At 51.1% G+C, this 27,963-nt stretch overlaps 2 protein-coding genes across 2 annotated transcripts in view; one reads left to right on the forward strand and one right to left on the reverse strand.

The window, feature by feature from the left end:
• On the forward strand, window positions 1-26,993 carry SLC7A14 (solute carrier family 7 member 14). The gene is made up of 8 exons (XM_083847920.1): window positions 1-127; window positions 10,316-10,724; window positions 14,231-14,467; window positions 15,180-15,397; window positions 17,427-17,573; window positions 17,752-17,960; window positions 18,496-19,373; window positions 21,296-26,993. Exons 2-8 carry the CDS (start codon window positions 10,421-10,423, stop codon window positions 21,616-21,618), a joined length of 2,316 nt encoding a protein of 771 aa, XP_083704046.1. The 5' UTR covers window positions 1-127; window positions 10,316-10,420; the 3' UTR covers window positions 21,619-26,993.
• Window positions 26,748-27,963, reverse strand: part of CLDN11 (claudin 11) — a 10,562-nt gene continuing 9,346 nt past the window's right edge. Inside the window, exon 3 of the mRNA XM_083847943.1 lies at window positions 26,748-27,938. Within this exon, the coding sequence (XP_083704069.1) occupies window positions 27,706-27,938 (233 nt within the window). The 3' untranslated portion in view covers window positions 26,748-27,705. The remainder of the gene's footprint in view (window positions 27,939-27,963) is intronic.

The raw sequence follows: 27,963 nt of genomic DNA on the forward strand, positions 1-27,963 counted from the left end.
CCTCCATCCCTCCTCCATCCCTCCCTCCGCCCTGCGTGCGCGGCCGGGAGCCGGAGCCGCCGGTGCCCAGCGCCCCCCCCGCCGCCTGCAGCAGCGCAGCCGCCCCCGCCGGCCCCCGGAGCCTCCGGTGAGTGCCCGCAAGGCCGGGGGGAGACAGGGATAGGGGATGGAAAGTGCTGGGGGGGGAAAGAGGGAAGGGGCAAAGCGCTGCCCCCCGCCGGGGGGGGCTCCTCTTGCGGTCCCGGCTCCTCCGCAGAGCCCCCGAGGTGCGGAGCGCGCCCCGGAGATGCTGGGGCATCAATGGGCCGGGGGGCTGATGGTATGGGGCTGGTGGGGAACGGTGGGAAAAGAAAGGGAGAGAGGGGGCTGAACAGCCCCGGGGCGGCCCGGGGGGATGCGGAGCCCCGGGGCCAGGCGTGGGGACCGGGCGCTGTCCCCGGTGCTGGAGCCCCGCCGGCAGAAGTGGCTCCGAGTCGGGGGCCGGTGCTGGACTTGGGCATCCTTCGTACCCCAACCCCCCCGGCCGCTGCTCGTCCATGGCACAGGGGGGTTTGGAGGCACCCAACAGCCCCCGTTGGGTGCGCTTGTGCATCGCCTCACGGAAAAGCCCGATCGCCCTTCTCAGAGTCGCTTCCCTGCTCGGGTTTTGTGGCCTATTAAATGCTAGTTTAGACAGACCGACTTAGTGCCTTCCCGCGACAGCCCGTGCATACGGAGCCCTAATATAGGGCTTCCGAAACCAACACGGGCTCTGGGGAGGGCTGGGAAGCAGCGTTCCTCCTGTCAACCCCAGAGAAGACTCTCAGCTCAAAAGGGCCGCGTCTGATTTAATCTAGCATATTAACTAATTAATCCTCCCAGAGCCCCTAAGTAGTAGGTAAGTACATTTTAGCATGCCAAGGCGTTTGTTTAATTGCCCAAAAGCTGTCATGAGATTGAAAGTCTGATTGCTACAGATATTTACATACACTCGTTTTATCGGTACACACCAGGCATATGACTTACCATAGTTGAACAACACGCTGTAAACAAACAAAAAACCAAACAAGCCAAAAGCAATACTAGAGCGAGCAGTTACCTAGATTAAACCGACTAATTGGCTGTTCTTAAAACATTAAGCTCCGTGGGGAATCTGTGCTGTGTGACAGCAGGGAAGTAAGGGGTTCTTGCGGGGATGCGAGGCCCGAGCGCTGTTCCCCATTTTCACCTGTCGAAGGTGCTGAACTTTGCCAGCAAAACGGAGAGTGATGAGGGGTAAATGATGCAGATGAAGCAGCTTGGGTCCGCTCAAAGTAAAGTCAAATGTACAGTAAATATCTGAAAAGATAGGAAGGAGGCAATATGTTCAATATATATTGATTTAGTTAAAGTTAAAAAAAAAAAAAGTACGAGCAGTTGAGCAGAACTGAGGCCAAAAAGGCCTCGTAAAACTGCTGTTCGGCAAGGAGAGATATGGCAAGGAAATTTTACCTCTGCCTTTGGCAATTGAGACTGCTAGGATGCAGTACATGTTAACAAAAATGACATTAAAATTGGAGTTCAAAAAAAAGGAAGAAAAGCCAAAGCTTGAAAGGATTGAAACAAAGGCCTTATAATGGAAGAACTACAGCACCTGGTCAATTTGATTCATTAAAAAAGAGGGTGGGAGGTGACTTGATTCACAAATCTAAGAACCTTTACAGAAAGAAATTACCAGGCACTGAGTTACTTCTCCATCTGTCAAAGAAAGGCACGGCATGAATTAGTGCTGAGACGCTAAAGCCAAAACATTCTGATTTAAGTGAGGGCTCACATTTTTGAACAGTGGAGGGCTGATGACCTGATGAAGGAGCTATCAGAAAACCTGCTGGACTCTCCATCTGTTTATGTCAAGACTTGACGTTCTCCCAAATGATGCAACTTAGCCAAAGCAAGTCATTTGGCTCCCTGCAGGATTAATTGCACGGAAGCTAATGGCTAATTCAGACAAAATGAACTCGGTGGACTTAATGGTGCCTTTGATCCCTCATTCCCGCAGTCAGGCACGGGGCGTACAGCTCTGCTCCCAGGTGGCCCACCTCCCCTCTCGACAAGCACAACGTTCTCAGGGGGAGTTTTGGCCATGTACTGAGAGCAGAACAAATGAGTGACCAACTTGTATTTTGAACACTTCAATTTATTTATTTATTTTTTCAACTTGCTTCATTAATTAACTCTCCCTAAAGGGAATCCCTTTCTTTGTGCACTTTGCAGTAAAGTGAAGCAATTTAAAACATAAATCATTTTCCTTGGGGAGTCAGTCATGACTCCTAAGTGAAGACATAACTTAGTCTTCTCTAGATAATTTTTTTAGGATCATGTGAAAATGATGAAAATTCATTGCTTATGAAATTTCAGAGTCTCAGATGGGATCGTATCAACAAGGAGCCCAATCCAAAATATTTTAAAGGCTATATGTATAGGCTAACTTGACACTGCTTCCCTTTTGAAGCACAAGACGGTCGGTTTGCTCAGTTCTGAGATCATGTACATATAATATAAGATTTCATCCATCTTCCCTTGAAGGACTCAGGAGTTTTTCTAGAAAATTCAATGAGAATAGGACAACCTTTCACTGAGTAAATTAATATCTGTCCTGTGAAGACCTGTAGCTTTCAAACATGGGATGGCATGAGCTTATAGAGAAGTAAATACAGTCCTAGGCTCTTCATGGGAAAAAATGGTTATGATGGTAACAGAGTAGTCTGTACTAGGATATGCTTAGTCCCTCAGACTTCTTAGCTACCAAATAGTTAAAACTTTGCCTTCAGAGCACCTAAGCTATTAAGACCCTCATAATGTGTATGTTGAACCAGCACGTTGTTGTTTGGCTCTCTCTGTAAAGCATAATGATATGGTTGCGCCCAAACCTGTAATTTTTGTGAGAGATATTAGATCTAGGGTGCAAAAGGGTCCTGTCAAGAAATATAGGAAGCATTTCAAGCTGATTCCTACAGATGAAATCCTGGCCACAGTCCTGCCTCAACCTAGGGTAGCTGCTGAAGTCATTAAACCACCCACTATGTAATTGGAGCAGATTCCAGCTTAGATCCGTGAGCCACAGAAACTCATCACTTTTTTTTTTTCTTTTTCATTTGAAAGCAATGAGATGTAGCAAAGTTATGGTTGTCTACTGGAAACTGCCTTCGAGTACTAAGCAATTTTTCTTCTTGTATATGTCTCCTGTGGCTCGTCAGATAGCAGCTCTAGACTCCACGGTCATCGTCACGGGGCTCAGCCGGGGCTGGGTGCTCCAGCTGGTGCTGAGGCTGCCACCGCAGCCGATTCCTTGCTGTCACCTCACTGGAACATCCCTAGGAGAAAACTATTCTTTCCCTGCAATAAAACTGTCAGAGAGAAGCCCAGGCACTTAGGAAACAAAAACAGTGGGGTGGAGCCACACCACACGTGATTCTATTGTTTCTGTTCCTCTGCATGATGGCTGTATCAATAATTTACTGAAAGGCATCATACAACAAATTGAACCTACCTGGCAGGTGAGCAAACAGAGAGCAGGTTTTTCAAATGCTGCATCGTAATTTTGGGAATACAGAGTTAGAGGGTCAAGCAGTTTGCTGCTTACAGGGAGAAGGATTATTGCTGGAAGAGTTTCTGCTGTTATGCCACAAGTGTCTACAGGGGGATGTGTGTCGAAACTTTATGTAAACACATAAAAAAAAATGCTTGATCCACAAGTGAACAGGGTTTGGGTGCTGGCCCTCAGTAGCCACCAACTCTTGCTGCCCACGCTTGTCAGCTACTGTGATGTAAGTTGGTGCTTTTGTCAGCTCCTCCTGTGAGTCCCCAGCTCCCCGGGTGCTGGCTGGGTTTTTCTCAGCAAAGTCCTTCGGCACACACTTAAACCTGAGGCTGGAGCCACCCCCTTGTGTTTAGAGGCTGCTTGCACATCTGGGCACGTTCCACCAGCAGCAGCATGATTAAATCTTTGCTTTAAGCGTGTGCCCAAGAGTATTATTGAACCAGGTCTTAATGACCACAGCAATAATATTTCAGCAACTCTATTCAATTCAGTTTTAAGGGAGGCTGAGACAAAGTACGTGGTTAGCTAACAGGGCTTCAATGGCAACCAAATTTTAAGCTATAGATAACCATGTTTGCTCATGTTGATTCCCTTGCTACTCAAGGACATCTCCAGGCAGTTAGTGTGCATTACACAGGAGTACTATAACACCCTAATTTTTGAGCTATTAGCATTTTTAAGAACACATCATTCTTCATTTAATCCTGCTCCATAAGTAACATCCTATATGCTGATGTAGTCTTAGCTGCACATTCATAACTCACTTGTTGGGAAATGTCAAAAAGCACTCATGCTACAGCACAAGGTATTACTCACACCACACACTGCTTAGGTGTTGCAGTGCGTTTGCCTGACTTATGATGATAAATGACTAAACACAGAAAATCTCTTATAAATCATCTTCTTTGATCAACTTGTGTTCACATTACTCATGTAATCAGCTCTGTTGAAATGCAGGAGGATTACTCATGTAAGGCTGGGATTTTTTGTCCTAGCAAATAATAATAATAAGCAGCCAAATATGTAATAGAAGCAGCAGGAGCTGCTATTCACTTCCTTAGAAGTGCGTTGAATCTACCTCACACTTCTGTTGAGGAATTTAGTGACACGGGCTACAACCACCCAAATCGCCCTGCAAGCTCTCGGCTGCCTTTTCCATACGGAAAAAGCCTGCTGATTTGCATATACTACAGCTGCTGCTGCTTCTGGAGGCTTCAGGAGGCTCTGGACTGAAGAATGCCTCTTTCCAGCTCCTTCTGAGGAATGTATTTCTCTGAGAACCTCTCCTGCATTAATTAGCTAATAGACAAAATCATGGAAACAGGGCAGTGAGGCATAATCAATTACACTGGTATAACTGCAGATGGAACACGATAACTAATTAATGAGACCCTGTGCACATACAAAAGAGAAATGCATTTGAAAGCCAGCAAGAGCTGCACCATGCATGTAAGCCTGATGTGTTTACAGCACAGAAGACCGGTTCAGAGTCCTGCTGATTTATTGCATGGAAGGGCTTTGCAGAAAGCCACGAAGACTGCTGGTGAGAGTCGGGAGGAAAAAACAGTTTCTTAGTAGGGAATAAAGGAATCTCTATAAAAACAGCAATCTTCAAAATAGAAGTAGAGACTTAAAAATAGTGGATTTTCAGATCCCGCATATGATATACAGGTCATTATTTTTCTCTGGTTTGGACAACAAACCTTAGTGTTACATCAGTACTTTAGTGAAAAATGAAATTTGTATTTTTGCCACTGAAATTCAAAACGATATCCTGAAATGAAATAAGTTGTCATGATGATGCATCAGCCAGCCTTTGCAACAGTAAAAATCCATTTTGTTTAGAGAGGCTCACACATTAATAAGTAACTCAGTCTGTGAATTATGTCAAATGAAGAAAGCTCTCATGGCCGGCCTGGAGCAAACTTTAATGACTTTCATTCTATGGCACAAAAGTATGGATCTGCAGAGGAAGAAAAAGAAAGTGTAACCAAGTAATTACAGTGGCTTTCTCCTGCATGTTATTAAAGCAAAGACATTTTTAAATGAATGTTGTTCTAGAAAAGCCTGTCTGGTAACCCAGGTCTAAACATTTCGCTGATAGAAAGGCAGCCCTGGTCCTCTATGGCAGTGGGATGTGTTACAGAAAGCATGTATCTTGCCCAGGCAGTAATTACTGAAAGTATGACCCCAAAGCAGGAGAAAGCATGGAGCTGCAAACACGAGGCAATATCCCTGCGGCACCGAGACTGGGCTGCTCGCTGTGGTCCCCAGAAGGCGCCCCCACAGCCGTCAGGAGCAGCTGTGGCCAGAACGGGCTGCAAAGTACGTGCTGGTGTTAGAGATGGGTGCCTCTGGTCCTGGGCACCCCCTTTGCAGAGTTTTAATTCTTAAATTTTGGAAGGCAGCATGTCGGTCCCTGTGGGACAGCCTCAGGCTGTGCCCCCCAGCCTGCAAGAACAGCTTCCTTCAGAGGTCTAATTTCTTTGACTGTCCCCTGGCTCTGATGGGGGAGGCTGTGTCTGAGAGCCTCGAGCTTTTGGGCTTTGAATGCAAAGTCAGGCAGCCGCAGCGAACGGGGCTTTAAATGTGCATGGCACCGCAGGCGTCCTTTTGCAGATCACCCTGTGCGCATGCAACGCACAAACACAACATTGCTTTCAACAAGGTCTGGCTAGAGGAGCACTAGTCGGTTTCAGTGTGTTTTCTCTGCAGCTTCCTTAGAAAACCCAACTGAATTAACCACTCGTGCACTTCTGGAAGGGAGCTGCTTTCTGCGTTTTACTGAGGGAGAAACAAATTTAGTTATTTCATGTGGTCTCATCGTGCTCATAGAGGGAGCCTGCCAGTGTAGTTCCAAGAAGTTCCTGGTTCCCCATCTTCTGCTCAGCTCACCCATCTATTGATTTGTCATTTCCCTGCATTAGCAGCATCATTATGTTTTTTAAGGCTTTTACTTTGCCATCTCAAGACAACAATGACAAACCAGACCTTTTTAGAAATGTGCAAACTGATTATACCTCTTTCTCCATAATTCTCTCTCTCTTTTTTTTTTCCTCCTGTTGGTTAAATAGCTTTTTGCAAACACAAATGGAGCCCTTCATGCATATTGCATTACTTACAGCACTGCATCACAGATGGCTGTGTCTGCCATAAGCGTCCTGCTCTTGGTCCTACGCCGCTCTGCACCATGCAGAGTCACTGCTACCTGTACAAAAAGGGTGGAAAAGTGCAAAACCAGAATGCCGGCATAGGTGCCCAAATACCTAACTAGCTAATTAGCTTTGGAAGTGGGACCCGCTGGCTGCAAGCCATGAAGGAGGCTATTCTAATTTGACTCTTACTTGTACTGGAGAGAGGAATACAAAATTTAAGGACTCCTGGGTCTGCTTCTGGACGTGTGGCACCCTTGCGTTATGGCTTTGGCCAAGTTAAATAACTCCCCTTTTATTGCGCTTACTTCTCAAAAGAAGATAATGGGCTTTGGCCATCTTGCAGCAACATTAACTTTGGTAAAGCACCTAAAATAACACAGATGAAAGTAGCACAGAAAAATGTGGTTTGACCCCTCCAATTCCATTTCGCTCTGAAGACACACAGAAAATAAATAAATAAATAACTGAACCTCTTTTTTAGTAGGTACAACACAGTTTTGCTCTTAAACCTAAAATATATCGCTATTTTTATTTAGTGAGAATTTTAGTTTTAAATAACCACCGCTCCACTTGAGTTGCTCAAATAGAGGCAAAAAACGGAGAGAGTTAAACAACAAAACAAACCGCAAATTATCTGCAAAGGCAGAGGGGCAGATGCTGAAGCTGGATGATGTGAGCGGTGGCGGGGAGCAGCCCGAGCGCTTGGCTCCGTGCTGGGCTCTCCCCGGCCATGGCAGCGGGCTGCGAGCAGCGGCTGCACCAGTTGTGGCAGGGGCAGCCCGGTTGGGGCCCGAGGCTGTAAAAACAAGCTCACGAAACTCCAAATCCGACTGCGCTGGCGATGAAAACAGCAGCCTGACGAGCAGCCCGGCAGACGCATCCCTCCGGTCCGCGGCCGCCCGACACTGACGTCATTTCTCTCCCTGCTGTAGGGGCTGAAATGGGAACGAGCATCTCGTGTCTGCTCCCACCACTCCGCCTCACAGATACCAGCCTGGTAATTAGAAGAAAGAAAGAAGAAAGAGAAACAACCAAGGGGGCAGGGAAGCGAGGATAGCAAGGCTTTTTCTCTCTCACTTTCTCTTCTGCATCTCGTGTTGCAGCGGTTTGCTGCCAGCAGCAGCCTCCTGCACTGCCGTCCCTGCGGGTGATGCTGCAGCACGCAGCCCCTGCATGGGGTGGGCAGGGGGCCGAGGGCAGGAGCGCTGTCATCGGAGGGGGCATCGGGGTGTTCCTGACTCTCTCCACATTTCTTTCCCTGGTCTGACCGAGCACCAAGGCACCTCCATGCCCAGGGCGAAGAGGTAACTTTGCTCTGGCTCTGACATTCATCTTAATGAGTGCCCCTGACTGGCTCCCCACCGATACGCCAACAGGAGCTCTGGTTTCTAATTCATCATCATCGACATGGTGCTCCTTGTATTCCTGACATTATTTAGCAGAGGACCTTGCTTAGGGACACCCTGGGGACCCCCTGGGCAGAGGGGATTAATTAACAGAAGGGTGAGATGAACCATCCTGAGGGATGAGCTGGGGGTAATGAGGACGGCAGGTTTAGGTCAGGAAAACTTCGGCGCCGAACCAGACGCTGAGAAGGATGCACGCCTGTAAACTGCAAGGCCTCTCCTTCTGACTTGATTGCTGTTTTAGTTAATTTACCCTAATGAAGAAGAGTGTTGTGGTACAAACAGTGGTTGCTAACAAGCGCGCGGTGGCAGCAGTGCGAGTGGAGCCAGGCCGGCCCTCGCTGCTGCGCCAGCGCTGCCGCAGCCTCCCCTCAGCCTCCCCTCGGCCTCCCCTCAGCCTCCGTGCGCGTGACGAGGAGAGCAGACGGCAGCCACAAGGAAAAAGCGCTCTCTCCTCCTGGCTGTGGATTTAAACCAGTCTCAAGGCTTCACAATTTGCATAGCCGTGGAATGGATGACTGCAATCGCCGAGCAGCGCCCGCGCATCAGCCTCGCCAAAAAGCTCTCCCTGGCTGCTGGCTGCTTCGCTCTGTCTTTCGAGGTGTCAGCGGGGCAGGGCAGAAATGAGCTGTCTCTGCCCCAGGTAAATGTTGCCCATCCATGAGATGTGTTTTATGGCTGCAGGTGGGGTGAGAGGATGTTCCCAAGCAGCAATACGCTGATCTCGCTTAAACACCTGGAATAGATTCCAGTGATCGCTTTGATCAAATGTAGCTGCAATTACGAAGTGATTTCATTTCAGCTGGTGTTGAGGTCTTTCCCCCAGTGGCTCAAGAGGACCTGTATGTGCCAGGGTCTCAGCTGGGGCACGTCCAACAACCCCGGCCAGAAAAGGATGTTTTTTTTTCCCATACAAACTACAAAGGAGGAAATTGCACAGAGATCAGGGCATCTGGATTGCAGCAGTTCAAAAACCAGAAACTTTTGCCCGATTCGCCGGCTAGTTCATGTCCATTTGGTGCAAACCTAAGCATAGTGACCTGAGTCTTTCTAATTCAGCTAGGAGCATCCATAAAGACACACTAAGGAAAAGAAATAAACAAGGGTGGGAAGCGGTCAAGTGAAGTGCAAAAACACCTCTTTGCCAGCCCATACTTTAGAGATGCTGTGTGACAGCTCTGGAGAAAAGAAGGACGGATTTGAGGTGGAGATCACTCTGGTTATAGGAGTTCATTCCCCCATGCCTAAAATACAGCCCCAGAGGTGGGCACATGGCCCTGAAGCAGCTAAACCCACTTTTTATTCTCATCCCAGAGATGCACATTTGACCAAGAGTGGTATCTACTTTTCATTACTATTATTCTTAGCTAGAACATGGACCCTTTCAGCTTGTGGTAACTCGAAGTAGGAATCAGCACCATTTGAACCGTGATCAACCAAAACATGAAACGAATGCTGTGCTTTATTTAATAAACTCCAGCAAGACAAGGCTGCCCGGTAGACACAATGTAATTTGTTTTGGATGTAAAGATGGAAAAAATAATTGTTTTGTCTTTGAGGTAATAAGAATAAAAAAAGATTTCTGCATCAACAGGAAGGAAACTGCCAGGCTAGAATTCAACTTAAATAAACTATTTTTCCTTTTTCCTCATTTTAGTATGCAGAGATGTCAATTCTGATTATTTTGCTCAAAGTCAAGAAGTCATCACATGTCACTGGGAAGTCATTTCTGCTTGCCTGAGAACTATGCAGTTTGTTAAAAAACAAGAGACAGAGAGGGCAGAGAAAGGGCAGTGTCTGAACAGTGCTTGAGAATATGACTGAAGATGAAAAAGCACAAGATAATTCATGATTTAGAAGACGATCTTATGATTTGGAAGGCATAATGGCCACTTAGAGCAGACGGGCTCAGGCAGCATAATGCTAAAGTATTAAAAGATGACTGCAGCGGCCGCGGTGCTGCTGCTGAGCTTTTCTCTGGGTTTTCTTCAGCTGTGCAGAAGCAAGACCCCAAAGCTTCTTGCTGCTACTCCAAAAGTCCACCTCTTCTCTTCGCAAAGCTCCCCTGGGGCTGGAGCCCAGTCAGCAATTGGCTCAGGGCCCCTTTTTTGTCCATCCCCACCTTGGCACAACCCCTCTTCCTTCGGTTTTTCAGCCAAAAACCACATTACGAGGGCCTTTTCTCTCTCTTGCAGCCGGGCCGCCAGAGCGGGAGGAACCAGGGCGCTGGGATGCGGCCGCAGCCCTGAGCACGGATCCACCCGGGAGCACCTGCGCCGAGCCCAGGCCCAGCTGCAGCCATGAGCGGCCTGGTCTCGCGCCTGGACCCGCGGCGGGTGCCCTGGGGGGCCGCGGGCCATGCCCTGCGCGCCCGCGTCCTGCGCACCAAGCCCGTGGAGTCGATGCTGGAGGGCACAGGGACGGCTGCCGGCCAGGGAGCCCGTCTGGCCAAGGTCCTCACCACCCTCGACCTCATCTCCCTCGGCGTCGGCAGCTGCGTGGGCACCGGTATGTACGTGGTGTCCGGCCTGGTGGCCAAGGAGATGGCGGGGCCCGGGGTCATCGTTTCCTTCATCATCGCCGCCGTCGCCTCCATCTTGTCAGGTGAGTGGTGCGGGCGGGTTTTCTGCGTGGGGCGCTGCCCTGAGCACCTGGTGGCTGCTCCAGGGGGACGGAGGCTCCTTCATGCGCTGCCATGGGCCGGCGGCTGATGCTGGGTCTCATCACCTTGGGGACACCCACGACCTGCAGAGGAGTAATGACCCACTGACGGCTCCCCGCAAGATGTATCCTGCGCTTAATGCGCTTAAAGCCACCAGAGAGAGCTTTGCTGTGTGTGGTCAGGGCAGAGCACGGCCACGGGACAGGGCTGGAGCTCGTGGGAGCTCTGCTTTAATGGGAAGGACGCCGGTGGTTTCTGCAGCACCGGGGCCGCCTTCTCTTGTTGTGGACATTACTGGCGTTTAAACAACCCCTCAGCTAGTTTTGGAGCTGATTTTGTTGGCTCCTATTCACTCAGGATCACTCTTTGAATTTCCAAAAAGACAAACAAACAGAGCAATTTGCAGAGAGGGAGGAATTATATATTTTAGTGAAAAGTCAGTGAATTCCATCGCCTCCTGTGACCCCAGCTGAGCATATGGCCCGAGCTGCAGTTTCCACATGAAGCCAGTCCTGCTGGCGTTTGTCCTTTCCAGATCAGCGCTAACGTGATGAGGTGATGTCCCCGCTCTCCCTGCTAGCAGGGCTCTGCCTGCTGTGTCAGTCTGGCGTCCTGCTTCTGCGCGCGGGCTGAGCAGGAAACCCTGAGTCAGTGGCAGAGGACTTGGACACCAGACGGGAATGACCCAGCTCTGCTTTTCAAGACTGTTGTGCCTTTATCATCCTCCGCCACCCATTTCGTGATGCAAACCAAGTGCAAGCAGAGCAACCCAGTGAGCCTGGGCAGGTATCCTCTGAGCAAACACACCGCCCTCCAAAATGGGGCTTTTTCCCCCAAGCCGTGGGTCCTGCCCCATGGCAGGGGGCTCCTGCTGCCCCCGCAGCCCATGGCTGCGCCTCTCCCGGCTCCGCTTTCATCTCCCCTTGCTTGTGTAGCCCTGGGAAAGTGTTTTCCCAAGGATGCGGTGTTTTCATAGTCTCCTTGGCCGCTTCCTCGCCTCATCATTGGCTCTGCTGTTGTTTGTAACAGCAGCGTGTTTTTGGCAAGTGAAACCCAGCAAGGGCTCGGAGCCGGAGTTCGGAGCTTCCCAGCGGTGTTGCGAGGCCTCAGTTCCACGAAGATTTGGGGATCATTTTTGTGAACGGGATTGCCACTGAATTTGATGGCGTTACTTAAGGCAGCATTTGCAGGCTCTTTGCACAATTGCTGCTTTCTTGGAGGCCAGTTTCCCGCAGGGACCAAGCACAGCTCCTCACGCTGGAAGGGTTTGGTCTCTGCCCTTGCATCCCTTTACTCTCTCAGGTAGAGGACAGGTTCATTACAGCCCTACTCATGGATTCACATTTAATATTACAGTTTTAATATCACCATTACACTATAGATAGAGCAGGGATTACTGAGATAAAATCTGCTCCCTAATAAATTACTATATTATCTCCTTTTTTAAGCAGTACACAGAGAGGGAAATGCTGTGAACCTCTCTTCTGCTGGAGGACCTGTAGCATCACAAAGTGGTTTGATTAATGCCAGCTGGCACGGTCAGTGGCAGTGGGATGGAAGGCAGAGCTTGCATCTTGTGTCCCCTGGGCTGGTACCACATGCTGTGATAAAAATTAGTTTATTTTCTTAATGTATGCTGATACCTAATGCAGATATAGCCAACATGTTGCGGTACCCAATGCACAGAAAAAGATTACTCTTCTATTGTGGGATCCTTGTAGTGTAATTGAAGACTGAAACATTTTATACATGTTAATGTCTCTGCTTTGCCGCTATCTTTCTGCATCAATAACAATCCTCTTTAGGCTTTATCTTGTCATTGGCTAAAAGTAGAGCTGCCACTAAGAAAGATTATATGATTTTAAGGCCATCAAAAAAAGAAACTAGATACTTGTCCCCATCAGAGCACCTGTTTCATAAATCATTTAGGCCTGCAGCTATCTGTGAATGTCTTACCTTTGCAGAGTGCATGCATTTTTAATCAGCTTTGAATAATGACTGTGTGGGGCGGGTTGATCAGTACATCTTGTTGCTCCTGCAGTTGGGCCAGCTTTACAGAAATCAGCTTTTGAAGAGTCCCATTGAAAAGCACAGCCAGCATCGTGCATGCAAGCTAAACAGAGAATGGAATGTACAAAGCCACAATAACAGGATAAGAAACACACCCAAATTAAGCTTAGGGATCCAATAATTTTGTGTCTGTGCTGTGTAATAATTGCACGTACAGCAAGAGCAGCGAGCTCACAAACTTTTTATAAATTATTCATTCCTCTTTATCTACTGAACTGATTGCAAACTTGAAGCAATTATTATCTTCAGAACAGAGAACGGTGGTTGAGAGAGAACTCAGTAATTAGTACGTGTTTACACAATGATAATTACATCCCGAAGCCGTTAAGGCGTGTGACACTGCTGAGCAGGGAGGCAGGGGCAGCAAGGCTGAGCTGGGGTCGCAGGGATGGGGACAGGCGGTGTGCCCTCCCAGCACTTATCCTGACTAATATTCTGGGAATTTCTGACTAAGTCCATCCATGACTTCTAAATAAAATTTGCTGGTTGTTTTAAGACAGCAGTGTGTCAGGGTCAGGTTTTTACTGAAAAGTATCCTGACATAGTAAGTACACAAGGAGTTTGGTGAGTACTGAAGTCCACCGAAATCTTCTCCCAAACTGTTCCAGTTAAGTACCCCGCACTACTCTGAAGATGCTCATAGTCCATCCTCCAGCAGGTCTCACTGCAGCTTCCATTATCCCGTGAGCCGCAGGGCTATGGTGGCTCCTGCAGCTTCAAGTGCTGGGATCTTGTTGGTATATTTGTACCACAAATAATACATCTGAAAGACCCATTGTTGGGAAAAAGTCTCAGGAATAAAATGGCAAAAAAAATCATCGTACGGTGCCACGATGGGATGAGGAAGAAGAGAAGTCTGTCACCAGCGTAGCTACTGTATGAAAACAGGGCCACCAGGATAACACCACCAGCACTGCCCAGTTCTGCTCCCTGGGGATGAATTTCCCCCAACATCACGGTGTGCCTGCAAGGGGCTGCAGCTGCCTGTGCCGGGGGAACATGCAGCAGTGAGGTCTTGCTGCAGGCAGGGCTGTGGGGGAAAAGACAAAGCTCTCCCCAGAGCACTGCAGACACTGATGCAAAAATGAGGCACGGACCTGTGAGAGGGCTCTTCTGTAACAGGCTGTAAATCTTTGGGTGGTTTGAACTCTGTTCTCAAAAAAAATCCACTGTAACTTAATTTTAATGGGAAATGGGATGCTCTGGAAGCCCAGAGACTGGGGAGGGGGAGTCACCATGGTGCACTGCAATGTCTCTGGGCTCTGACGCTGACTGCAGCCCTGGATACCTCCCGGCACCTCCAGACACATCGGTCTCTTTCCTTTTCCCCATCACGTTTCCCTTATGTTACTTCATTTTATATCTTTTTTCTAAACAGGTGTTTGCTACGCTGAGTTCGGTGTGCGGGTCCCCAAGACCACGGGCTCTGCCTACACCTACAGCTACGTGACGGTGGGCGAATTCGTAGCGTTCTTCATCGGCTGGAACCTCATCCTGGAGTACCTGATCGGCACGGCCGCGGGCGCCAGTGCCCTCAGCAGCATGTTCGACTCGCTGGCCAACCACACCATCAGCCGATGGATGATCAACAGCGTCGGGACGTTGAACGGGCTGGGTGAGAACCAGGCCGGAGGCACGCGTGTCTTGCCGTGCTTCTTCCGTTAATTAGGGCCCGAAAAGTAATTGGAAGCACGTCAGAAGACAGACATAGATATTAGGTCTCATTCATTATTTACCATCTGTCTGCCTCTGGTACTTTGCATTTACATCTGGTTCACGGGCTGGGTTTTGGGGGCCAGAGATACGTGATCCCAGTGCTTTGAGCCTCTTTGAACCGAGCCAGCATTTAGCAGAATAAACACCCAGAAAAATCCTGTTAAAGCACACACAGAGCCTCTTAGAAAGTGCCAATCGAGTTGATCTGTAGAAGCTCGGTGCTGTGACAGTCCCATACAACCAGTAACAGTCCACAGCTCCTACCAGTAACAACAGCTAGCTCTCCCATAATCCTGTCATGAAAATTTAGTCTTTGACCGATTTTTAATTAGTACTTGGCAGATAGACGTTGTGCAAACTGGGACCTGATCATTTGTTTGCTGCACTCCCCAAACTCCTAACAGTGTGTTGAGGTATCAGGATTTATCAACTTAATAAAAGAGCTCTACTTCACAGAGGCAGGGGCACCTGGAGACCACCTTCGCAGTGAGATCAAGGAGTTCTGCAAAACCTCAGGGTCTGAAAAACATTTCTAAAGACCCCCCCGATTTTCTGGAGTTGCTTTCTGCAGCTACAGATGAAGAGTTACGCACCTCTTTTCTCTTACCCAGGGAAAGGAGAGGAGTCTTACCCTGACCTTCTTGCTCTGGTCATCGCTGTCATTGTCACCATCATCGTGGCCATGGGAGTAAAGAACTCGGTGGGGCTGAACAATGTGCTCAACGTCATTAACCTGGCAGTCTGGATCTTCATCATGATAGCCGGACTCTTCTTCGTCAAAGCTGACAACTGGTCTGAAGGGCAATTTCTGCCATTTGGATGGCCAGGGGTAAGTCCTGTGCATGCAGACGGTGGGGCACGTGGCACCTGCGTGGTGCTACCCCCCCCCCCCACATGCTCAGCGTTGCTTGTGGTGCACGGACCCTGCTTCCACCTCACTCCCCAGGTCTTGGCCCCGCTAAACCCACCTGTGCTTCGGCCAGAGACCTCCAGCTGCCAGCCCTGCAGGCTTGGAGCCCTCCTCACTCCACCAGACCCAAGGGACACTGCGATGCTTTGCCCGTGTCTCCTAGAATCCCTTAGAATTAACCCTGCTCTTCCCCCAAATTGCATGTGACAGTGTAGCCCAGGAAATGCCACTGATCCTCAGGCTCACTACAGCACGATGCGGTGGCCGGTCAAGGAAGGGCACTCAGGAGGAGCTAGCCCAGCCTCTGCGGAGGGGGAGATACTTACGTTGGCTGGTTTTCAACAACAATGTTCTTGAGCATTTGTTTTGAGCACTTCATAATGCCACCTGCCAGTGCTTATTTTATGGATGTTCCCTCAGAGCTTACTGAGAATTTGGACATATTTGGCTTTTTTAGCTTGCTTGCACTGGTTTTTATCCAAGGATGAACAGAGACTGAAAATATCTCAGCTGGCCCAAGCCCAAGATAATTTCTCAGATTTACACTGCTCGACTCCATTGGGGTTTTGTGCAGAAAAATAAGCAAGAAAATAAAGTAAACCAAGAATCTCGATTAATGAAAGGGTCCCAGGCTGCCATGCAGTCCCTTCACTGCCCTTCGATAAGTCAGTATTTCTCTGCCAGAGCATGGCCGTGAGGAGAAGAGCACTGAGGCCCATCTGAGAGCAGAGGTTGAATTTACCTTTGGATTGTGCTTGGCATTGTGTGCCATACAATAGGAATCAAAAAAAGAAAACAGACAATAGCTGTTTTGCTCTAATTCAACACACCAAATATCTCCTGGCAAAAATACATATTTTTAAAAGATACACTCATTTAAAAGATACATCCAAAACCCTATCAAAATCAATAGGGTCTTCCCATGATTTTCAGGTGGCTGTCTCTCTCCAAAATCGGTTGCAGAAGGTAATCCACCACAGTGCAAGCATGAGATCCCCAGGAGCACAGGGATACTTTAAAAAGTTAATTAGAGGTAGTCCCCCGCAAGAGGTGAATTTTCCTGTGTGCTCCATCACTAAACAACTGAGATAGAGAGGTGATGGGCACACAGTATCCGGCTAGCCAGATGCATGTAGGGGTTTTGGAACTGTAAAGTAGCTCTCTCCTTACAGCTTCACAGTCCTTAGCCTGCTTCTTTTGTTTCCTATAAATGTCCTTGCTAATACTGTACATTAAAAAAAGATAATAAAATAAAATAACTAAACAGTACAAATAATTCCTTATCCAAGTGTTCCAACCTGTCTGCAGCTTCCAAGCAAAGCAGAGGTTGTTTGGAGAGCAGCGCGCATCTGACTGTTCGTGCTCTGTTCTGCTTCCTCTGCTAGCAGATCTTGCTACCCCATGAGGAGCCTTGCTAAGAAGGAGCATGTCAACATGGTACAAATCCCCACTAATATAAAAGGATTTGGGTGGAATATTGGGAATTGGTCAGTCTCCTTGCCTGTCACTGCCAGGATGTCCCAGCAGATTTGGGCACTGTGCAGGCACAAGTCTGTGGGGCACTATGAGTGGGCTGCAGATGCTTCAAGTGACTCGGGATACACAATGAAATCCATTTCCTAGATCAGACCACTGGGTTATGGCTGCTACCAGGGTCATTCCCCCAATGGAGACACCCGGCTGTAAGTATGCACCCCCCAAACCAAGCTTCTTTGTTAAAGCACCCAGTTTGAGAAGAGACACCATGGCTAATCCTAGTCCTGGTTTTCATAGAGGGCCTCTGGGCTCCCAGAAAGTGGCAGGACCTGGTGGTCCACAGCATGTTCAGTGCCCTCACACATCCCTAACTCCACTCCCCAGTTCTTGCCAGATCAGCACAGGCAGAATGTGTACAGAACGGTTTTGCCCAACCATTGGTTTTGCTCAAGCCCCCGGGTCTTCCACGCAGGTGCTCAAAGGGGCCGCGACATGTTTCTATGCCTTCATCGGCTTCGACATCATCGCTACCACAGGAGAAGAAGCAAAGAGTCCCAACACCTCCATCCCGTATGCCATCACGGCCTCGCTCGTCGCATGCTTGACAGCATACGTGTCCGTAAGTACTAGCTATATGCGCATATATATGTATATACACACATAGCATGTCCCTGCTGGACATGCTATGAGCACCTGCTCAGCTCCTCTCCCCTTGAGTCGGTGTGCCCGTTCAAGCCTCAAACAAGGGCCCTTTCTTTGGTGGGATCTGAGACATCTGCTCCTCTCGCCTTCCCCAGGTGAGCATCATCCTCACGCTGATGGTGCCGTACGATGCCATCGACACCGAGTCCCCGCTGATGGAAATGTTCGTGGCCCGTGGCTTCTATGCAGCCAAGTTCATCGTTGCCATCGGGTCCGTGGCTGGGCTGACCGTCAGCTTGTTGGGCTCCCTCTTCCCGATGCCGAGAGTCATTTACGCCATGGCCGGCGATGGGCTGCTCTTCAGGTCAGTCACACCCGCACTGGCATTTATTTGTGGGACCTGGAGGGGAGGTGTGCTGGGGGGACAGGGGCTGTCCTGTGCCCTGACAGCCTGGAGCTGTCATCGCAGGAAGCACAGAAGCATGCACAGGCTCAGGGCTTGGGGAGCAGGGCATGCACCAAACTAAAATCAGGAGAGGTCTATACAAAAGTTGCTCGTTTGTTGTTGGTGCCTAGAGATTGAGCTCATGTGAGGATGAGCATTTAATTTGAGTTGCTTGCAAAGGGGAGCAGCCTATTTTCACAAAAACTTGGCATTTATTTGCATTTGCAAGTGCCAATTTCAGATTGTAAGGTCAGTTGAAGCTAGATCTAATTCCAGCCTCAGCCTCCACAGTATTCCCAGTCCTTGGCTGTCCAGAGTCCAAGCTCCAAAAAGAGCTGAAGTGATTGCAGCTCAGAGCGTACCCCCGTGTCTTCCCAGCCAGGTACAGGTTATTGTGACAGGGAGCCACGACAGTAAGCAATTTTAACCTTCTGCAACTGTTTTTGTGCTCCAGGTTTTTGTCCCACGTCAGCTCCTACACAGAAACTCCGGTGGTGGCTTGTATCGTCTCTGGGTTCCTCGCGGCGCTGCTCTCCTTGCTGGTCAGCCTGCGGGACCTGATAGAAATGATGTCCATCGGCACGCTGCTCGCCTACACGCTGGTCTCCGTCTGCGTCCTGCTCCTCCGATACCAGCCCGAGAGCGACATCGACGGCTTCGTCAAATTCCTCTCGGAGGAGCACACCAAGAAGAAGGAGGGCATCCTGGCCGACTGCGAGAAGGAGGCCTGCTCCCCGGGGAGCGAAGGAGAAGAATTCGCAGGCCCACCGACCAACACGTGTGGGGCAAAAAACCTTCCATCGCTGGGGGACAACGAGATGCTCATCGGGAAATCCGATAAATCCACCTACAGCGTGAATCACCCCAATTACGGCACGGTCGACATGACCTCGGGGATCGAGGCAGACGAGTCTGAGAACATCTACCTCATCAAGCTGAAGAAGCTGATCGGCCCTCGCTACTACACCATGCGGATCCACCTGGGGCTGCCGGGGAAGATGGATCGCCCCACGGCGGCCACCGGCCACACGGTCACTACCTGCGTGCTCCTGCTTTTCGTCCTGATGTTCATCTTCTGCTCCTTCATCATTTTCGGGGCTGACTACATCTACGAGCAGAGCTGGTGGGCTGTCCTCCTCGTCGTGCTGATGATCCTGCTCATTGTCGTGCTGGTGTTTGTGATCCTGCAGCAGCCAGAAAACCCCAAGAAGCTGCCCTACATGGCGCCTTGCCTCCCATTTGTCCCCGCCTTCGCCATGCTGGTGAATATCTATCTCATGCTGAAGCTCTCCACAGTCACATGGATCCGATTTGCCGTCTGGTGTTTTGTGGGTGAGTCCCAGATTTGTTTATTTTATTTTGTTTATTTTTAACTGAGTCTGTTTTGAAAGGGTGTTAATAGCAACTTTGCCAATCAGTGCTTAGGCTGATGCCTTTCAGCTGGGTTACCCAGTCCTTTGCGTTTGCCCCATGTAACACCTGAAGATCTTAGAAACCTCAGTTAATCAAGCCCCCAGACTACAGCTAACTGGAAAATTACACCTCCAGAAAAATGTCAGTTTGATGGAAGTAAACTGCTTCATGCAAAGGTGACTATTTTGATGAGCATTCTGATGCAAAGTAGGTGGGTTCTGGAAATTGCCTCCCAGGCAGGTTTCCTACAGAAATCTGCCTGCTTTCTTGTTATTTCACCCACTTGAGCTCTTTCAGCAGCCCACACTAAAATCTCAGCATTGTGTTTCCAAAACCCAGAGCCGCCCAACCCCAACAGCCCTGGGAATGGCAGGGCCACAAGATGGTGGGCTCCAGCTCCTGGGCTTGGTCTGAGCCCCTCACTTTGTGGCAGGGGGCTCTCAGGACATGCAAGGCTTTCTTGTGGACCTTTTTGGACAAATTTAGGCTTCCTGGCAGGTAGCCAGCAGCCTGGCATGTCCATAGCTTCCTTTGCTTTACATTTCAATTCACATCCTCCAAAAACCCATGAGAAAAAGAGCGGCTCTCATAGCTTCTCCTGAAGGCTCTCACGTCTGGACTACAGAGAACTGAAGCAAGGAGGAAATATCAAAGTCGAAGGCTTTTTAGGGAGAAATAGTAGCCGTATGAGCACCCACTGAGGTCGGAGGCAGCTGCTGTCTCCCATAAAGGCAGGGATCGCCAGACAATAACATGAACAGGCCTTGGACCTCCCTGTGGATCTCAGAGAGTTTAGAGCAGTCTCAGGGTTCCCACCCTTCGGGGGGAGGTTGCTACCCCCTTTTTTCCTCCACTTTGCCATTCCGCCTTTTGCTGCAGAAGGAGGACAGGGAAGGCAGGCGGCCTCCTTCCTGAGGTCCCACAGCGAAGCTCCATCTCTGAGCAACCCCTGGCCCCAAGCTGAGCCGCAGGCAGTAGCTGCCACAAGCAGCCTTTGGGCTGGACACACTCAGTGCTTTTTTGGCCCTCCCAGGCAATAGGTGAAGCTGCAGAGCAAGGGAAAGCCCTTCCGCCTGTCCCTTTCACTTCAAAGCATCGAGTTAATCCGCTGTGATTAATCCCTTCCCCTGTGGGCACATCCAACACCTCTCCAGCTGTCAGCGGTGGCAGCGAGTCAATTAAGCCACACGGCTGACGCGTGAAGGACCCCGCCAGCCTTCCTGTAGGAAGCAGGAAGGTGAGACGAGGCAGGGCCAGAGGGATAATGTGAAATGACTCTGGGAAGGGGAGGACAGGATTTTGGAGCTGTTTGAGTACCAGATGTTCTGAGCCCGACCACCCTGGGGCACGCGGTGCTGCAGGTACCACCAGGAGAGAGACTGAGAGCATAGCAAAAATCCACAGGGAAAAGGACGGTCCGGAGGATGACAGGAGGGAAACGCTGGCTTTCAGCACGCAGGAGGCTGGGGCAAGCCTGCCGGGAGCTGCTTTCCCACCAAGGCTGCAGATGGCACGAGCACATGGCGAAGCAGCCGTCCCAGCTGATGTTTAAAGCACACAGCTCTCCGGTCACAGCTGAGAGCAGGACAACACACGCTCCGTGGTTTCAAAGACCAGACATCCATGAAAACACACACAAGCTTAAGAATACAGGAGCATTTACTTAGGTTTAGCTCTCGTCGGCTGGAGCCAACCTGGTGCTAGGCTTGTGGTGAGTGGGGCTGGACTCTGGCATGGGCTTTGGGGTCAGGAGCAGCTTTGTGGGGCCTGGGCTGGGAGAGGAGCGAGGGCACGGCATGGGGCCAGCCTCCCCTCCAGCCTCTCGCTCTCGCCCACCCCAGGTCTGCTCATTTACTTCGGCTACGGGATGTGGAACAGCACGCTGGAGATCAGCGCCCGCGAGGAGGCCCTGCACCAGAGCACCTACCAGCGCTACGACGTGGACGTCGACCCCTTCTCCGCGGACGACGGCTTCTCCTACGCCGCCGAGGGCGAGAGCTACCCGGGCTGGGGCCCCGCCGAGGACAAGGGCTTCTCGTACCAGCAAATGGCGGGAGCAAAGGAAAGCCATCGGACCAATAGCAAATCGAAAAGCAAAGGCAGGCACAAACCGCCCTCGGAGGCCCTGATCGCTAACGACGAGCTGGACTACTCGCCCGAGTAGTGGGACGGGCAGGGGCACGCCGCGCCGCCCGGCCGGCCAGGAAGGGGCCCCGCGGCTCCCCTGCCCCATCCCGTCCCCCGCCGCTGCCCCGTCACCTCCGGTCCTCGGGACACGCTCTGCGACCGCCGCCGACCCCGAACCAAGCCCACCCAAGGGTGTCCCGGGCCGTGCTCCGGGGAACGCGGGAGCCCCGGTACCCACCGAGCCCCGGGCGGTGCTGAGGGGAGATGTGCCAAACCGGGAGGGCTCTGAGGGGTGGAAGGAGCCGCGCGGGGGGACGAGATGGGGTTTTCCCCAGGGAACACTCACCCTACAGCCGCAGCAATGCGATGCTGCTCTTGCGTATTTGGCACTTTCTTCGCACGTGTGGTTTTCCTTTTTTTCCTTGAACCGCCCAGCAGTGATAGCTTAGCTAGAGGGGCAGGCGGCTGGGAAGCAGAGACGGACAAGCCTCTCCCAAGGGGTAGCTTGGAGCGAGATGTCGCCCCCAACACATGGCCCGTGCTGGAGCTAAGGCGCTCAGTGCATGCAGCAGGGCTGCCCCTGTGTCCATCCCCAGACCCCGAACCCAAAGGTCCCAAATACTGGGATTCAAAGTTAATCCATATCTTGCTCCTCTCTAGACAGCCTCCAACAAATCTTGAAATCCCAGCAGGGCCCAACATCCCATGTCTGAGCTTGGTCCTATTTCTGGTCGCACCGCGGGCTGTGACCCGCTCCTGCCTTAGCCCACCTTGTGCAAGCGGTCATCGAGCCCCACAGGCCGTGTCACCGAGGCTGGACGCTGTGCCCACCACTTGGTGTCTTTCACAAAATGACCGACCCGTCGTTCCCTTCCCTATCAGTGCTGGGCACCACTCAACACTCATTCTGGCCCTGGGCTTCAGGGCACGTCCATGCCCCACGGCTGCTCCTGCCCCACAAAACAGAAGGAGGCGGTGGCCCGCGGGGCAGAGGCGCTCAGCAGACGGACATTTCTCACCATTAAACCCCCCGGTACAGCCACAGCATGGCCCCATCCTGCTCCTGCCCCCCTGCGGCGCTGCCAGGAGAGGCTCTGGCTGTGGATGTAAAAGTTTCCCACCTGCAGCTCCCGTCCCAGGTGGCTGCCAGCCATAGCCCCTTTCCCAGTGAGGAACAACCTCCACTTCTGAAGTTTGTAACCACGGGAGGGCTTCAGGATGGGAGCAAGGATTTGGTAAAGGACCTGTAAGCATTGTTCTGGCATCCCCTGCCGCTGCCCGCCCCTGCCAGGCTTCTACAAGCAGAAACCCCAAGCGGCTCCCACCCGAAAGCTGTCGTGATGCACGTAAGCTCTGCTAACCCTCTTGGGAAACTGCCCTGTGCTCAGTCCCTGTCGGTGCTGAGCCCTCACAAAGGTCGCTTGTGCTCCGCTGCTCTCCTCAAGGATGCCTTAGAGATGCCCAAGGGGGACAGCCCCTCACAGGTCTGGCTTTATCTCTGCTGGGAGAACGACTGATGCTAATTTCCTACCAGCTCTCCTACCAAACCCTGGGGTGGTTGTCCTCGCCCCGCTTCCCCACGGCATTTAGGCATCTGCCGGCCCACAAACACGTGCCCAAGTACCCTGTCGAGTCAAAGCCTCTTGTTCCTTTTGCAGCCTTAATCTCCTGCTACAGAGCAGTTTCCAGTACCAGTGTCTGTCGTCGTGTCTCCCCGGGTGTCATTTGGCAAGGGCCTGATCCTTGCTCCTGGTGTCTGTAGGCACCTCTCCATTGGATCAACGCGTTGAGGGGGGCTGCTGGAGTCCTTCTGCAGCCCTTCACCCTTCCCCACCCCTTCCATGTCCCCATCCCTCCCTGGGAAGCTGGGCAGGACGGCTGCACCGCATCCCCAGGACCACCAGGAAAGGACGCGTGGTGCCCGAGGCGCGGGTGGGCACCCAGGGGGTGTATACGCAGTAGGAAAGCACGGGCAGAGCAGCGCCAGCACCGCCACGGCCCCGCTCAGCACCCGGCCGCCCTGCCTGGGGCCTGGGGCAGGTGGAGCAGAAATACCTCACGCCTCCCACACCGGCTGGTCAGCCCCTCGGTCCCACCAGAGACCTTCTCACGCCGCGGCCCAGCACGCCAGCAGCCTCCGCGCCGCAGAGGAATCACGCCCCGAGCCCGCTCGGGCATCACGGATCCGGCTTGTAAATGGTCCTCACTCCTCTCGTTTTTGTTCGGTCTTTCTGGTGTAGATCTTGCTTTCTTGCAGATGGTACTTTCTGGTGTAACAGTTCTCCGCAGTTCTGGTATAAAATCGGTGTATTTGTTAAAGGAGTTTGTTATTTTTTATTTATTTATTTATTTTTGTGGTTTCCAGCAGCCCATTGGTGCACTGTACAATGGGGTCTTGTAATGTGTCATGAGAAAGAAAAAAAATATGCAGATATGTTATGGAGTGATTTTTATTTTCAGATGATTGTGTTGTTGACAAATATACATATTATATATATATATATATTATCGAGATACTAAGAAAAAAATCTAAATTTACCAAGATCTGTATATTTTAATAAATGCATAAAGCTTTATTGTGTGCCTTTACATTAAAACAAACAAAGATGAACTAATGGATTTTTAAAGGAAGTCAGAGGCAAATGTATCTTAGTATCAACTTCCGTAGTAATGTAAATCTTTTAAATGAAAGACTAAACCAAAAAAAAAAAAAGGAATTTTCCCTTATAAATTTTGTTAAGCTGATCAGCATCTGAGGGTCCAATATATTCTCAATGCTAAATTGAAATTATAGGTGAACAAATCTTGCCTTAAATGCTTCAAAATTTCCTTTGTAGAAAATCCACTTCAACGGGCTGACTTTGGTATTTACTTGCACTGTTGTGAAAGAAAATAATGGTTATTCGTTTACACAATAAAAAAAAAAAAGAAAAAAAAACACAAAAAAGAAAAAAACTGAGAGCCAATGACCACAGGTTGACTACAGCAGCGCGAAACCCCACGGGGCTCCTTCGGCCCGGGAGCACCAGCATTATCCCAACTGCTCGCAGTGCCGCCGGCACTCGCCTTCACCCGGGGACCCCAGGACATCACGGCACCACTGCCACCCCTGCATGGCCCCAGGGGCACGGCCACCTCACCCCTGGGTGCACAGCGTCCCCCGTGGGCTCCATCCTGATATTTGGGGACGGTGCTGCCCAGACGGTGACGGGGACTCGCCCCGGCCCTGGTGGAGGCGGTGGGTGCTGACCCAGGGAGGGCTCCACTGGGAGCTCGGGGAGCACCAGCCCCGAGCCAGGGTGACCACAGGGCATGGCACGGAGCAGGTCTCCGAATTCGGGTGATATCTGACTCGATTTGGGCTCTTGGGTGCAACGAGCACCCAAAGCCATAGGGAGACAGCCGTGCTGCAGCCAGCCCAGCCCAGTCCCACTTGTGATCTGGAGAGACCCTGGGGCAGCGGGGTATTTCAGAAGGGTGGAAGCAGGTATCCCAGCCATGATCCTTTAAAAACCTGAGGAGTTTAGTGTTCTTTGTGCTTACTCCAAAATCTCCCCTCTGCCACGCCAGCACCGATCCAGTCCCACACTTGGCACCTCCTCTCTCCGCACACTGCGGGTTGCAATTTTACGTCTTCGCTGCGGCTGCTCTGGGATTGTTTTGCTTTGCTTTTTTTCCTCCCCTCCCTGAAATAAAGCATCTTCCTTCCTCCGAGCAGCTTGCCTGGAGCCCTTCAGGGACCGGATCTGGGGTCAGCAGCGGGTACCCAGTGACCCTGGGCAGAGCACGGGGAGGGCAGGGAGACGAGTGCCACTTCCAGCCCCACTGAGTCCCTTCTGCATGGCAGTGCATCCCCAGCCCTGCATGCCTAAAGGTGCCAAGCTGCAGCCCAAAACAGCAAAAAAAACAAACAAACAAGTGATGCCTGGAAGGGCTCACTCCCCTTAGAGTCCTGCACCAGCACAGCTTCATCGCAGCACCAACACCGTGCTGGAAAACAAGCCCTCTGACACCACTCAGGCCATCCTCCCTCCTCCTGCTGCACTGACAGTGTTTTCCGAGCCTTCCCCTCCATTTGCAGGGCAGTGTCGCAGCGGGATCCTGCTCCGAGGGCTCCCTCGCCGCCAGCCCCGGGGTTAACGGGCGCACAATCCACAATCCCGGCCGCCTGCACAAGCTGGCACGTCCCCGCGCTGCCCCGGCCCGCGGCACCCGCACATCAATGGCAGCACTGACGGCGTCCCCGCGGCGCACACAACAACCGACTGTGCCCTGCCCCTGATGTAATGGCCACAAGTGTCCCACGGCTGGCACACACATTGTGTGTGCTGCAGGGCACGGCGGGCAGGAGAAGCCGTGCTCAGGGCTGCCCAGGCTCAAAGGCAGATGCTTCCATGGCTGTCCTCCTCCTCCTCTCCTTTTAAATGCTCCCGTCCTGGCACGGTGAGGCGTGGAGCTACAGCATCCTTGGCAGTGGTGGGATTGTCCAACAGAAGCAGACCGAGACGAGCAGACAGACCCCAACCCACCACAACTTGACCTGCAGCCTTGTTTTCAAATTCTTCCCCACCACCCCAAAGCGCTAGGTCGGAGCTCTCCTCCTCTCCCGCTCCACGCAGCAGCCCCTGGCCATTGCTCTTTCCCTGGGCCTGAAGCCCAGCTCACACCAGTTATCTGAACTGAGCTAACGTCCCTGGGAACAGATGGGATTCGGTATCAACGTAATTAAATTGCTACAGCCTCTAGTAAGGACAGAGCTAGATCTCCATCTTATAGTTTTAATCAAAGAGAGTGACGACCACAGATCAGACTCTTTTTTTAGCTCAGAGCATGATGCCTTGTGGACTTCAGCACGCCCAGGCAGTGCTGGGGCTGTACTTCCACTGTCCCAGTGGGTTTCTAACTCTCCCAGATGTAGGGAGTACCATGAACCCCTACCCTGGTGCAAGCCACAATCAGGAACATTGAAAGAACCATACAGGAGTTTACTCGGGTTTTAAATGTTCCCCCAAAACAAGAGGCACACTGAACTCCACAGCAAAATCTCTTGTCCTGAATTGCTTTAAAAAAAAAAAAAAAAAACACTTCAAAATCATTGGGAAATCTTTGTCATGGAAAAGCCAGCTATGGAAACACACAGGAAGGAAGGAAAAAGAGAAGGCAGCGTTTGCAGATACTCTGTTATTTATTGTACAGTATTTCACTTAAAGTACAAAGGCATCATCAGTACTCACCAGAATTGTGCTGTAACAGGTGCATTACGTTGAGTTAAAAACGTGCTACTTTAATGATGCAGGACAGAACATAAACTTGTGGGAGAAAAGCAAAGATTTTTTAAAAATGTAAAAATACCTTTTTAGTAAGTGATCTGTACAAAGGAAAGAAAAAAGAGAAGGAAAAAAAAAAACAAAACACCATGAGAATGCAGAGATTAGAGCCCTCAAAGTCATTTGAAACTATGTACAGAGGCACTGTTATTTACCGTGTGGTTAGGACTTTGGGTTCTGCTTCCTTCATACTGATGACCGGGGGAGCGCAGGAAATACTGTTACTAAAATGATCAAATCCGTACAAAAGTATTTACAGAGAAAGGCAGAAAAACTTCCCTACTCTTCCGAAAGAGAAACATTTGCCTGGTTGGAGGGTTGCAGCCTTCCTCCCTGCCCTCCCACCCGCACCTTGCCAAATTGCAGTGACCTTGAACAGGGGAAAGCAAAGAGCTGCTGGAGGCCTCTCAACAGCAGGGAAGCGTCTCTCTCGTGTCTGTTTTGTTGCTTTAAACTCTCCTATAACCAGGTGAGCTAGGCAGTAAAAGAAAACCCCTAAACCCCACCTGAAGGCCCCGAACCATCCGAGCCATGCCGGCTGCGGGAAGATGGGGCAGGTGGCGAGGACGAAACAGGCAGGAGGGAGGGGTTGGGCTGGCCGGGGCGTCCTTTCTAGAGAAGGGCTGGGACAACGCAGGTGGGGACGGGAACGCTTGGAACCGCCGGGCAGTGGGGCTGCTTTTCTAAGGTCTTCCCCCGGGGGCCTGGCAGCGGCGCCTGCCAGGAGAAGCGAGCGCAGTGCGTGCAGTGCCAGCAGCCAACGCGCCCGGCGGCGGCCGTGGAGGTGCCGGGGACCCTCACACGTGGGCGCTCTTAGCGTGGGTCGGGGAGCTGGAGCCCGAGGCGTAGTAGAAGCGGTTTTCGCCGAAGGTCTGGGCGTCCCCCGAGCAGCAGACGATGACGCAGCCACCGAAGAGGCAGAGGGCAGAGCCGATCCAGCCCGTGTACAGCGAGTAGCCGAAGCTCATGATGGTGGTCTCGCGGTGGGCGCAGACGGGGAACCAGATGGTGGCAACGACGCCGCACATGGCTGGGGAGACAGGAGGGGAGAGTCA

This window comes from Anser anser (genome assembly GCF_964211835.1).
Source record: "Anser anser genome assembly, chromosome: 9".
Taxonomy (NCBI): Eukaryota; Metazoa; Chordata; class Aves; order Anseriformes; family Anatidae; genus Anser; species Anser anser.